This window comes from Thalia democratica, chromosome 1 (genome assembly GCF_965202585.1).
Source record: "Thalia democratica chromosome 1, ktThaDemo2.hap1.1, whole genome shotgun sequence".
NCBI lineage: Eukaryota > Metazoa > Chordata > Thaliacea > Salpida > Salpidae > Thalia > Thalia democratica.
This window is the reverse complement of record NC_139165.1, coordinates 93,514,721-93,527,943: the sequence shown is the minus strand read 5'-3', so window position 1 is coordinate 93,527,943 and position 13,223 is coordinate 93,514,721. Positions and strand designations below refer to the sequence as shown.

The following is a 13,223-nucleotide window of genomic DNA, read 5'->3' as shown; positions in this document are numbered from 1 at the left end:
CAAAATTTTCATATTAAAATATCACTAATTAAAATTTTCTGCAAAAAAAATGATATCTCTCAATTTTTTTCTTCGGTAAGATCTATTCTATGTTAAAGACTTATATTTTAACTGAGTAACACTTTATAAAAAGTTTTTTTCAACGTTTTAATTTAATTGTTAACAACCACATTATTTTTTTTCCTGGATAAGACGTTAAAAGGTATCCAAGTGGTGTACGACTCGATAAATTATTTTGATTTCTCAGAGGTTCTTTTTGCACCAGGTCCTAGGACCAAATATTTTGACTGTTTTTTTAATCGTTCAATAATCTATATATTTTGACTAAATAGCTTCAGATTAAATTATTCAACAAAATGTAGCTTTAAAACTACTACTAAGATCCGTTTTATCTTAGAAAAACATTTTTTATTCTTGTTTTTTAAAGTAACTATTTTTATTCTTGTAAAGTTTAAAAAACAAATAATATTGATGCAAGTTATAGTTTATTGGTTAAAAATAAAAAAAACGATGAAATCAGATTATTTTAGTTTGTCATTGTTCGGTATCAAAAACCAGCTGAATCTGAAAATAATATAAATTTTAAAATTAATAAAATATGCAATGAACACTGCTGTATAACTTAGTTTTTTAGTATGTTTTATTAATTTTTTATTCTCAAATGTTGTATTAAAGTAATTTTTGAACAGCAATACTTTATCTTCTAATAAGAAAATTTTTATTAAAAAAGTTTGAAAATTTAAGATGAAAATATTCAAATATTTTGTCATTTAGTTTAACATAGTAACATTTATTAATTGTAGAACAAACTTACATAGTGTCTGGAATGAGCTTAAGCTTGATCTGTGTAAAAAATAACTTTTTAAGTTACTTAGGTTAATTTAATTTTTATTAATTAAACAGCTAAGGCCTAAAACTTAATTAATTCAAACATAACTCATTAAGCTTTACTTAAAAAAAGCTTACTTGATTTTTTTCAAAATAAATGTTAGTAAACAAAACTCATAAATGTTTATACTGTTTTGAAATGTGTCTTTTATTCGATTAATAAACAATTTAGAATACTTAAAAAAGCCTAGAACTAATGGTTCTCAATAAAAAAGTTTCAGTAAAATAAATAAAAATAATTATGCTGCATTTCTTACGGCAGATCTCGGCAACCTTACATTACTAATTATCAAGTTTTTTGTAAAAATTTGTTCGCTGGCAGTATCCAATAAAATAGTGCATTTTTTACCAAAACTACGCAATAATAAATCACTAGTAGTTACTAATTATCAAAATAAGAGCCTAACGCAGTTTTTAACACAAAATATTTTGTATTGATTTACTGAAGTAAATCTAAACTGAAAAGTACGGGTGGGTGTCACTTTTGCACGAGCGTCACTTTTGCACGAGCGTCACTTTTGCACGAGAGGACACTTATGCACGAGGGACACTTTTGCACGAAGGGTCACTTTTGCACGAGGGGACACTTTTGCACGGTGACTCTTTTGCACAAGCGTCACTTTAGCACGAGGGGACACTTTTGCACGGCGTCACTTTTGCACGCAGGGTCACTTTTGCACGAGGGGACACTTTTGCACGGCGTCACTTTTGCACGGAGGGTCACTTTTGCACGAGGTGACACTTTTGCACGGAGGGTCACTTTTGCACGAGGAGACACTTTTGCACGGCGAAATTTTTCGATGATGACAATTTTTTACGGCTGCATTGTTGCACAATGTCACATTTTTACGATGAAATTTTTGCACAGCGACATTTTGGCTCGATGACTTTTTCGCACGGAAAATCAATTTTGCATGCAGGCCGATTAAAAGTTTTTTTAGCTACTACCAAGTCTGTAACATAAAAAAGAAACTGAAAACTAAAATGTTATAATATACCTATACTAAAGACAAAAAATGAAAGGCCTAAAATTTTAAACAGTAAAAGTTACTGTTAGAAACAAACTAACGAAAAGATAAAATAAGATTATTTATAAAAGATTCATACCAGGGACAATAAAGTTAATTTATATAGAAACCAGGATAAAATATATTTTAAATGTAAGTAAGTTGTTCTAGTTTATTTTGAATTTTAATATATTAATGAAAACTATGCCTTTTTATATATTTTACTATACGGTTACAAGTTTATTGTTTATATGATGAACCTAGGCATCAAAACCTAGACCACTTAAACTGGAGGACACATAAATAAAAGATAAAATAACACATATAGTTTATTTATTATAACAAATATAAAATCATTATTTGATATAAAGTTTATAGGTCAAATAAAAAGCAAAATTTTAACCACAAACTTATATTGATTTACGATTTGATGTAGAACGATCAACATCAAGTAATTAAATGCATTGACAAAAATAGAAACCTAACGCTCCAAGGACATTAACGTTAGGCTCTCATCGGTTTATTTCATAATCATGGAATGCTGGTGTAAGCATCTCTTGATATTTTTGATGAACATAAGTTTAAACTTCCAAATATTACTCTCTCATTGGCTTATCATGATCATGCAACATTATTGTTATGAAATAATCTAAGTTTAAACCATGAAAAATGCGCTATTTTATTGCTTTTTTTATTCTCACGCTAAATTAAAAAATAAAAATAAACAACAAGTAAAATCTTAAATACCTTTAATCTTCAAAAACTAACTAAATCTTTGTTTTTAATTTAACTATTGTTTAAAATTACAATAAATTTAAAATATTTGTTCAACAACTATATAATGCTAATTATAACATTAAGAGAAAACAAGTAAAAAATAATACTCAAACGTACTAAAGCCTTACTAAATTAAGTTTATTTTCCTGTTTGAAAAGTAAAAAAATTCAGACTATTTTCATTTAATATATTCAAAACTGTTTTTATTTAAAATTAAAAATGTGTATTCATCTAGTTTATTTAATATAAGCTAAAAAATATAAATTAATGAACTGTGGTATGTTATTATATTGTTCTACGTAAAACTTCAAACAAAGTCTTTGCATTAAATTTTCATAAAAAAAACTACCACATTTTATGTATTCAAAACAACTTAAGTTTAAAAGCGAAAATTATTTAAGTAAGAAAAAAAACAATTAAAAATAAAAATGTCGCCGTGCAAAAATGACCCTCCGTGCAAAAGAGTCGCCGTGCAAAAGTGTCCCCTCGTGCAAAAGTGACGCTCGTGCAAAAGAGTCGCCGTGCAAAAGTGTCCCCTCGTGCAAAAGTGACCCTGCGTGCAAAAGTGACGCCGTGCAAAAGTGTCCCCTCGTGCTAAAGTGACGCTCGTGCAAAAGAGTCGCCGTGCAAAAGTGTCCCCTCGTGCAAAAGTGACCCTTCGTGCAAAAGTGACCCTCGTGCAAAAGTGTCCCCTCGTGCAAAAGTGACCCTTCGTGCAAAAGTGACGCTCGTGCAAAAGTGACCCGTTCCCGAAAAGTACACTAAGTGCCGCAGTTAACATTTGGAAAAATATCTCAAAAAAACTACTAACCGTTGCTTACGTCACCATAGTAACCATGGTGATAATACCCGTGGTGGTAACCGTGGTGATATCCGTATCCATAGTAGTAATCTGATTATTAATTATTATATTTTTGTTAATTTTTGTTTAAACTCAATATTTTGTGTCGCTAATACTTTCTAATTTAAATATTGTAGTAAATATGTTTTGTACAAAACAAAAACATATTTGTTCAAATGTATTAAAATTAGTACAAATTGATATTTTTTGTTACTTTACATTTAAACTTTAAATGTTTGCTATTAAAATAACTTCAACTTTTGAACAAAGTAACAAGTATATAAGATATTTTTAATTAGTTGTAAATTAAATGTATACATAAAGTAAAATACTGAATAAAGTCAATTTAAAAAGGAAATGGTTATATTGTATCATAAAAACATCATAAATATGTTGTATCAAAAATATACTTATAATCATAAAAACAAACCATCATTGTTGTTGTTGTCACCATAGTAATGATGATGGTAATAAGGATGTCCGTATCCGTATCCATAATAGTAATCTGATTTTGAATAATAATATTAAATTAAATCTATACATAGCACCACTTGACATGGTTAATATAAAACTAAGTCTAAACATGAAAAAAAAAATGGCTTAATAATCTCTCAATAAGCATCATTGTAAAACAAATATCTAAAGTGGTAAAAACAAACACTTTTTATTGTTATTGCCACTATCTTCCTAAAACACATCAAGTTATAAATTAACAATGAAATAATTATACATTTGTATAAAACTTTCTTTGCATTCTTTTACAACAAATATAGAACATTTTTGGCGAAAAATACGAATAAAGTAAGCTTTCTGAGTATGGCAAAATAACATTAAAAACTATCGAGGTATTTAAAATACTTAGCTAAAAAAATTTAAAGTAAGTTTTTAAATTCAGTGATCATATTGTATCAACAAGACATACTTATAACTATAATAACAAACCATCGTTGTTGTTGTTGTCACCATAGTAATGATGATGGTAATAAGGGTGTCCGTATCCGTATCCATAATAGTCTGAAGTTAAACGTTATTTAAACTTAATGTTTTTTTTTTTAATTTAGCTTAAACATAAAGCCTGTTTTAAAAAATGAAAAATATTCTAAATTGCAAAATTAAATAACGTTGAGCGATTATCAAAATCGATTCATATAATTCACTTATAGGGTTTATAAAAGAATAGTTTATAAGTATAACTTATTTCAAAATTTCTATTTCTACTAAATACAAAAAAGTTGTGGTTGTTATTCTATTATAGTTTTTTTAAATGAAGAACGAATGAGAGTACTAAAAAGTATTTCTAAAGTACAGTTTTTTTAATCTTCTTACGAGTAAAAACAGTTTAAAAAATAGTTAAAATATTGAAAAACTAACTTTCTAAAAAAAATATTAATAAACGATAACAAAGACATTGTAAAATAAATTAAAATATAATTCATTTTAAAGCTTTATATCTTAAATGAGAATGATTGCAATATAAACGTAAAACTTTGTATTAAAAAGTTTTAAAATAAGTGCGCTTAACTTAATGAAACAAAAACAATTATATTTTTTCGAAATCTTGATAGTTTGGAAAATTATTAAAGTAAAGTTTATTAGTATATAGTTTCGAAAGTCCACGTAAGTATTTGGTTCATCAAACTATTGCAACTAACTTAAACCATAAAAATTTAAAAAGTTAGTTTTTAAATAGTCTCCCTCAGCTAATAAGTGGTTCTAAAATGTCTTTTTAACTTACAATCTTTTTGTTGTTCGTCACCAAGTATGGCATGACCGAGTCCTCTAACAGCACCGATTGCGTGATGAGCAACTCCAGCTACTCCTCTGATAGCGTGGTGAATAAGTCCGAAGAAAACTGTTTGTTTTCGTTAAATTTTAAAAAAGTGAAAGTTCTCAGTCAACACATAACTATAATTATAATAATTTAATAAATTCTTTTTTCCACTTTTAAACTGGGGCACATTCAAATCCACCCGCATTTAAAATACACCCAGTCAAATTCGAAAACCGCTTACCATCGAGGGTAAGGGTTAGAGGTAACAGTAAAAGTGAAAAATAGATTAAAAAAATTCAAAAATGTCTAAAATAATGAATGATTAAAAAAAAGTATAAAATAAAAATCGGGTGGATTTTGAACGCGGATCGATTTTGATGGTATACCTTTAAACTAACAAAAAGATTTCGCTTTTGTTCAATATAAGGGTTTAGTTTAGTTTTAAGTTTAAAGAAATATTTAACTTTAACTAATATTTAAAAAAAGAAATTATTTTATCTTTAAAATCCATTTTAATACAACCAGTAAAACTAATTTATATAGTTAAATTTCAGATAAACTAAAAAAGCACATGTTATTAGGTTGTTAATAACTCACAGTCTCTGTTGTTGTCATTTACTTTAAGTCCGTCTTTTACAAGTTCGTCCATAACTTTGTTTGCCATATCATTGACTGTTTTCAATTTTATAATAAAAAATCTTCATTTGACTTTAACTAGTGTAAAAACAGTACGTTTGTTTTGTGTAAAAGTTTGTTTATATTATAGTGTTTATAAAACAGTTTAAAAAAAAATCTAGTAAAAGTAAGAAAATTATGTTTTTATATAAATAACTTAGTCTTTGTTTAAAATTTTAAGCTTAGAATAATAACTGCTTAACTTAGTAAAAGTTATTAAACTGCACAATGTTCTTGAATTTTTTAAAACTTGTCTGCAAACAGTAGCTTTTTATTTTATGTTTCTTCGAAAAATAAATCTTGAGATTAAGTTAGGAAGTATCTTGTTGTGTAACTTAGTTAGACATGTTGTTAACTTTAGGATTTAAACATTAAAATAATATTTCAGTTTAACTTACTTTCTTCATCACCAAGTATGGCATGACCGAGTCCTCTAACAGCACCAATTGCGTGATGAGCAACTCCAGCTACTCCTCTGATAGCGTGGTGAAAAAGTCCGAAGATGACTAAGTTTAAAGATAATTTCAAAAACATTTAAAAAGAGTATGCTACAAAATGGCACATGTATTTACACAATTAATAACTTTTATAAAATCTCGATAATTTACTTACAGGTTAAACTAATATGTAATTATTTTAAACTTTAAAAAAGCTAAATTTAAATAAATAGATCTTTCAAATCTTAATTAAATTCAGACTTAAATAAAATGAATTGTCTTTGAAGTTACCAAATTCTTTTTATATAGTTAATTTCAAACATTTTTAAGTATGCAAAAATGTTGATAATATTTGCCTAGCATACTTTTAAACTCATAAAAGAACTAAAACTTAAACCATATTGTTTAAACAGTTTAAAAACTTACAATCGTTTTTAGCTTTGCTGTCTTTAGATTGGTAAATATCCTCTACCATTTGTCTGGCTAAAATTTGAGCGACTAAAAATGAAAATACAATTAAAAAACATAAGCAGTTTAGTGTAAATAAACAGCTAGTATTGTGACTAAAATCAGATAAGTTAAACATAAACTGCTGAGTTTTAATAATTTTGTCACTGTAGAAGTATTTTATAACTAACAATCTTTTTGTTCTTCATCTCCGAGTATGGCATGACCAAGTCCTCTAACAGCACCAATTGCGTGATGAGCAACTCCAGCTACTCCTCTGATAGCATGGTGAATAAGTCCGAAGAGAACTAATTATTAAATATTTAGTCAAGAAATTAACTAAACCTAAAAAAAATATTAATGTGTTAATATATATATAAATGCTTGTAAAAACATAATAACTAAAAGATGACACAAGTTTATTTAAAACTAACAATCTCTGTTTTCTCTGTTGTCTTCCATATTTGCCTGTTTAAGAAGTTCATCTGTCATTTCTTTAGCCAATTTGTTGCCTGTTTTAAACTTAATTTAATTTTTGTGCTAACAAAAAAATACATATCTTAAAAATGAATTAGTATTTTTAACTTTTTTAACCAAAGAAAAAGTATCCTAAGATTCTTGATAAAATATTAAAAAATCAGAACAAGTAAGTATTTGATGTAAATTTTAGTTTTCAAGAGCAAGTATCTTAATTTGTGTCTTTAACTAGACTTGTTGCATAGGAAACTCTTAATATTTTGAATAAAATACTCAAGAAAATGTTTAATCTATTCGTAAGTACAAGATCTATTTATGAGGCATGATGTCTTGAAACACTCTAATGATAGATTTTTAAATATTAACACTTTTACTGAGTTTTCAATTTAAAATTTGTTATAGCTTACTTTCTTCATCACCGAGTATGGCATGACCAAGTCCTCTAACAGCACCAATTGCGTGATGGGCAACTCCAGCTACTCCTCTGATAGCGTGGTGAATAATTCCGAAGAGAACTGTTTTTTGTGTTCTTTATAATTAATTATGGCTAAAAATTATACTTTTTTGAAGCTGTGAACTAAATAGCGCAATTAACACTAATTAAAAATTTTTAAATGCTCAACACAAAGTTGTAAAAGAAGAGGTTAAATTGAGTGGTTAAAAATGTTTTTCAAACTAACAATCTTTTTGTTGTTCGTCACCAAGTATGGCATGACCGAGTCCTCTAACAGCACCGATTGCGTGATGAGCAACTCCGGCTACTCCTCTGATAGCGTGGTGAATAAGTCCGAAGATGACTGAATTAAAAATAACACACTCTCGTAATTAACTCGTCAAATGAATTACAATAAAATAAATAGTGTACACTCTTTTAAATATTTGTTATGAGTTTGTTATAAATATAGGGTTTGAAAACGTACAACTCTCAGGCTGGCTCGCCAACAGAAATATCAGGCATGCCACGTATTTATAAGTTTAAAATGACAAGTGCAAAATATTTAAAATTGAGCTTTTTGATAAGACTCTGTTTGAAAATGATTTTATAGATTATTATTACTTAGCTGTGCTTGTAAAATTACTATCTAGTTTTAATTTTAAATTTTAAGGTGTTTTTGAACTTTTAAGAGTTTTTTAACATATACACGGCCTGATGAAAATTAAAATCTAGTTAATATTTTTTTGTAAAACATTTTTTTAAATTGATGCCTGCGTACTTAAACATTTGCTTGTTCCTACACTAAATTTTTAATTTCACGCAGTTTTTAGATTTCATCTGTTCTAAGTTCAAAAAGATTAGCTTTAAATTTATATTTATAGTAAAGACAAAACTGAAACCGTCAATAAAAAGCGTTAACCGTAAACCAAATTTATCTAGCTTAATTTTAGATTAAGCAAAAAATCAGATGTTATCAAATTGTTAATAAACTCACAGTCTCTGTTGTTGTCATTTACTTCAAGTCCGTCTTTTACAAGCTCGTCCATGACTTTGTTTGCCATATCATTAACTGTTTTAAAAGGTTTTATTAATAAATGGTATATTAAATTTACTTATTGTAAAACAAATATTTTTGTTTTGTATATGAGTTTGATAGTGTAAAGATGCTTACAAATTTTTTTCAAAAATTTTGGCTTAAACCTATTTAATTAATTAAAAAGCTGTTTTACCTGCTAAAATACCTTAGTCTTAAAATAAAATCTCAAGTTTTGGCAATTAAGTGTTTAAACCAGTATAGGCTACTAGTAAAACAAAAATTGAAAGACTAAGTTTATTCTCTCACATATGTCTAAAAAATAATTATAAAGAACTTGTTAAAAAAATCATATTTTGTTATTTAATTATATATGATATTAACTTAAGGATTTTAAGAAGTAACTACAAAATTCTTCTTGCTTAACTTACTTTCTTCATCACCAAGTATGGCATGACCGAGTCCTCTAACAGCACCGATTGCGTGATGAGCAACTCCAGCTACTCCTCTGATAGCGTGGTGAATAAGTCCAAAGATAACTAAATTTAAATAAAAGTTTATATTATTTTGAAATAAAACATTTAACTTAAAGATTATGTATCTCAGAGAATAAACTTATCACAGTCTAATAAATGCCGACTTCATTTTAAATAGATGTTTAACTATGACTACCAATGCTTTACATACAGTTGTTTTCAAATACTTTAAACACGAAAATTAAAAAAAAATTGTATATGCCTATCATTTTATTTAAGTTTATTATCGCAGTAAAACTTAATATATAGTTTTAAAACTTACAATCGTTTTTAGCTTTGCTGTCTTTAGCTTGGCGAATGTCCTCTACCATTTGTTTAGCCAAAACTTGAGCGACTAAAAAATATATTTATTTCAAACAGATAATCAAAAATAAATATTTGTCAATTAAAAGTTTGTACCATAACTAAAATCAGATTAGTTGAGCAAAATTACCGAGTTTTTATCATTGATAACTTAAAACTATTGTATAACTAACAATCTTTTTGTTCTTCATCTCCAAGTATGGCATGACCAAGTCCTCTAACAGCACCGATTGCGTGATGAGCAACTCCGGCTACTCCTCTTATAGCGTGGTGAATAATTCCGAAGAGAACTGTTTATTTAATATTTGGTCAAGAAATAAACTAAATCCAAGTGGTTAAGGTGTTGACATATTAATAAAAAAATAACCTATACTTCGAAAAATCAGTAATTAAGTTATAAAATAAATCAAATACTAACAATCTCTGTTTTCTTTGTTGTCTTCCATATTTGTCTGTTTAAGAAGTTCATCTGTTATTTCTTTAGCCAATTTGTTGCCTGATTTAAACGTAGTTTTAATTTTAGTGCTAACAAAATTATACATATTTTAAAGTTGGATAAGCATTTTATGTCTGTTAATCTAACTAAATCAAACATTATTAGCTATTTAAGAAAAAAAAGTGTTTTGATAAGGAATTATGAATAAAAAAAAATCTTATTTTCGTGTCTTTAATTATAAACTTTTTATAAGAAACTAACATTTTTCTAATAATCTCTAAAGCAAAATATTAATTTAATTTTAATTGTAAACTCTGCATAAAAGCTATCACTAATTAAACATTTATGGTTTTTTACATTCCAATAAAAATATTTTTTTAATATTGTTTTAACTTGAAGTTTGTTATTATGCATTTTCCTTACTTTCTTCATCTCCAAGTATGGCATGACCAAGTCCTCTAACAGCACCGATTGCGTGATGAGCAACTCCAGCTACTCCTCTGATAGCGTGGTGAATTAGCCCGAAGAGAACTGTTTATTTTCGTTTAGTTTTAAAAACCAATATAATTTTAAAGTTTTTTATTCAAACAGAACTTAAAACTTTTTACGTGTTAATTTTATTTAAAAAAAAATAAGTTTAATGACAGTATTAAATAAACTGATAAGCTGTTTCAATTGAAAAAATCTATGAACTTTGCTTCAAATTTTATCTTTTTTGAAGGTAAGCTAAAATTATATTATCATCTTGCAAAACTTGTTAAAATTTTTTTTAGATGTCAAAAAACGGTTGTAAACAAAAAATTAAATCTTAGACTATAAGGTTGTAAACTTTGTATTACGTTTAACTTACTTAATTTGATCTTGCGTTGACTAAATAATAACAAAATCTGACTTTAATTTAAATGGATGTCTATTAAGTTACCAAATGCTTTACATTTGGTTGGTTAAAAAAAGTTTTAAAACCTCAAATATGTCTAACTATGTATGCCTAGCATTGTATTCATTTAAATGCATCATCGCAGTTTAACTTTAAATATAATTTAAAACTTACAGTCGTTTTTAACTTCACTGTCTTTAGCTAAATCTCCTCTCATAATACTGTGCAGAGCAAGTCCGAGTAAAACTGTTTATTTTCGTCAAGTTTCAAAAACAACTAAAACTTTAAAGTTTCTTTTTTAATTTTAACTTAACAAACTTTGCTGGATAAAGTTTGTAAAAATTTTTTTAAGCTGAAGTATAAACCATACTAATAAGCTCTTTAAATGATATCATTATTAACTTTATTGTAGTTTTTTATGTTTTGATGCTAAGATTATATTACCATCTTTTATTTGTAGACGGCAACAAACGGTTATAAACAAACAAATTAATTTTTAAACTATAAAGATTGTAAACTTTGTTTTACGTTTAACTTACTTAAATTGATTTTTTGTTAGCTGAATATAAACATATTTGAAAGTATTAATAGTATTTTTATTAATTAAAACTAACAGTCTTTGTTTTCTTTTGTGTTTCCGTCTTTGATTAAATCGTTTGCCATCATTTTTGCAACTTTAAATAATGTTTAGTTTTAAATGCTTTTTTTATTTACTTTTAAGTAAACTATTAAGAATAAATAAAGAAAAGAAAATTTTTGATAAAAGGTAAGCTTTTTATCGACGTTTTACTATTTTTAATACAATTCTTATAACTAGTTTGATTTATAAGTGTGTATAAAACAAGTATTTTCGATTTGAAAAAATTTTTAATTTTTTTTAAACATTTCAAGTTGAAATAAATCTAATAAAATAAAACTTTGATACTATGTATACTATTAATTTTTTTTTGAGTTTTATTTAAAAAGAGGTAAAAATTTATAACGTAAACTTTTTCTTTAACTTTAACCAAATTATTAAAAATTTCTTACCATCAGCGTTGTCCATAGACTTAACTGTAAAATTAATTTATTTAAATCTTTAATATAAAAATAAATGCACAAATAATGGTAGGAAAGTAATCAGAAATTTAGTTGTTACTTTAAACTAAATTCTAAAACTTTAGTCGTATCCTTATTAGTAGTAAAAACTTTTAAATTGTTATGTATAATCAAACATACCAGCTTTAGACATTGAAGTTGCTACAAAAGCAAAAGAAAGAGCGACAACCAAACAGAACTTCATAATTGTTTCAGTTGATAAATTAATATAAATATCAGATAATATGAACGACAATTGAAAGCTTATATAAAAAAATTTTTAAACGTAGGTGTTAAAAAAGAGTGGTTTAATCAAAACAAAGGAAATCACGTAGGACCAATCTTTTAATTAAAAATAAACAATAATTTTTCTAGACTTAATAAAATGCTATTCCAAACTTTGTACTTTACTAATTAAAGAATAAAATACTGAACGATAAGTTACAATAATTCAAAATATATATAAATTTAAACTTTTTCGCAAGGATTTTTATCATTAGCTGATGTCTTATCTTAATACAAATAATTAAAAAAAGTTATAGTTAAGTTTGCTGTATTAATTCAGTAACACTTAATATTTAACCGAAATCGCTAAAAATAGTCACAATGGTGTAAATTAAATAGTTTTTATCAAAAAAGTTATTTTTACAGTTTTAAGTAAAGTTTCCTTGACAATCATTTTATCTTATTTGTTTCAAAAATAAAGTTTAAAGTCCAACTTTAAGATTTATTAAATCAATTATTTTATAAGTAAAGTATCAAATAAATTGTAAAACTCTATAAACTTTTCAAAATATTTGTTGTTGTTAATAGATTAAATTAATTTGTTTTGGGTAAAATAAAGTAAGTTTTTGTATGATAACTAATAGTTTTTTAACAAACTTTAACTGACATGGCATAGTTTTGTTTTTGATTTCAAATTTTTAATAACAAAAATACTAATTTTTAAATTAAACTTATAATAGATAATTTTTAAAAGTTTTAGTTTTTTTCGACTTAAGTTTTTTTATTTAAAACTTTTGCAGCAGTTAAAAATATTTTAAACTGTACATAAGTCATTAATAGCTTGAAGTTGTCTATTTAAATAACAAAGTTTGTAAAGTGTATTACTTTATTTCCTACTAAAACTAACTATTTTAGAACCTTCTGATGCACTTTGTAAAACTTTATAAACGTACAAAATTAAAATTTCATTAGACATTTTC

The 13,223-nt window shown here is 26.1% G+C and overlaps 1 protein-coding gene across 2 annotated transcripts; it reads right to left on the bottom strand.

Annotated features, from left to right (window-relative positions):
* Positions 1–468: 468 nt before the first annotated feature.
* LOC145832566 (uncharacterized) lies at positions 469–12,237 on the bottom strand. 2 transcript variants are annotated; one of them, XM_082939883.1, is made up of 23 exons: positions 12,160–12,237; positions 11,971–11,994; positions 11,556–11,615; positions 11,116–11,187; positions 10,488–10,595; positions 10,047–10,124; positions 9,802–9,918; positions 9,588–9,659; positions 9,221–9,328; positions 8,751–8,825; positions 8,001–8,117; positions 7,728–7,835; positions 7,278–7,355; positions 7,035–7,151; positions 6,823–6,894; positions 6,358–6,465; positions 5,882–5,956; positions 5,249–5,365; positions 4,456–4,527; positions 3,944–4,018; positions 3,484–3,564; positions 815–843; positions 469–564 (listed from the first exon to the last, which is right to left on the bottom strand). In XM_082939883.1, the coding sequence occupies exons 1-22, from the start codon at positions 12,221–12,223 to the stop codon at positions 833–835; spliced, it is 1,809 nt and encodes a 602-aa protein (XP_082796009.1). In that variant the 5' UTR covers positions 12,224–12,237; the 3' UTR covers positions 469–564; positions 815–832. The 2 variants fall into 2 exon arrangements, with proteins under 2 accessions (XP_082796009.1, XP_082796016.1); XM_082939890.1 differs by lacking the exons at positions 10,047–10,124; positions 10,488–10,595; positions 11,116–11,187.
* Between the last annotated feature and the right edge of the window lie 986 nt (positions 12,238–13,223).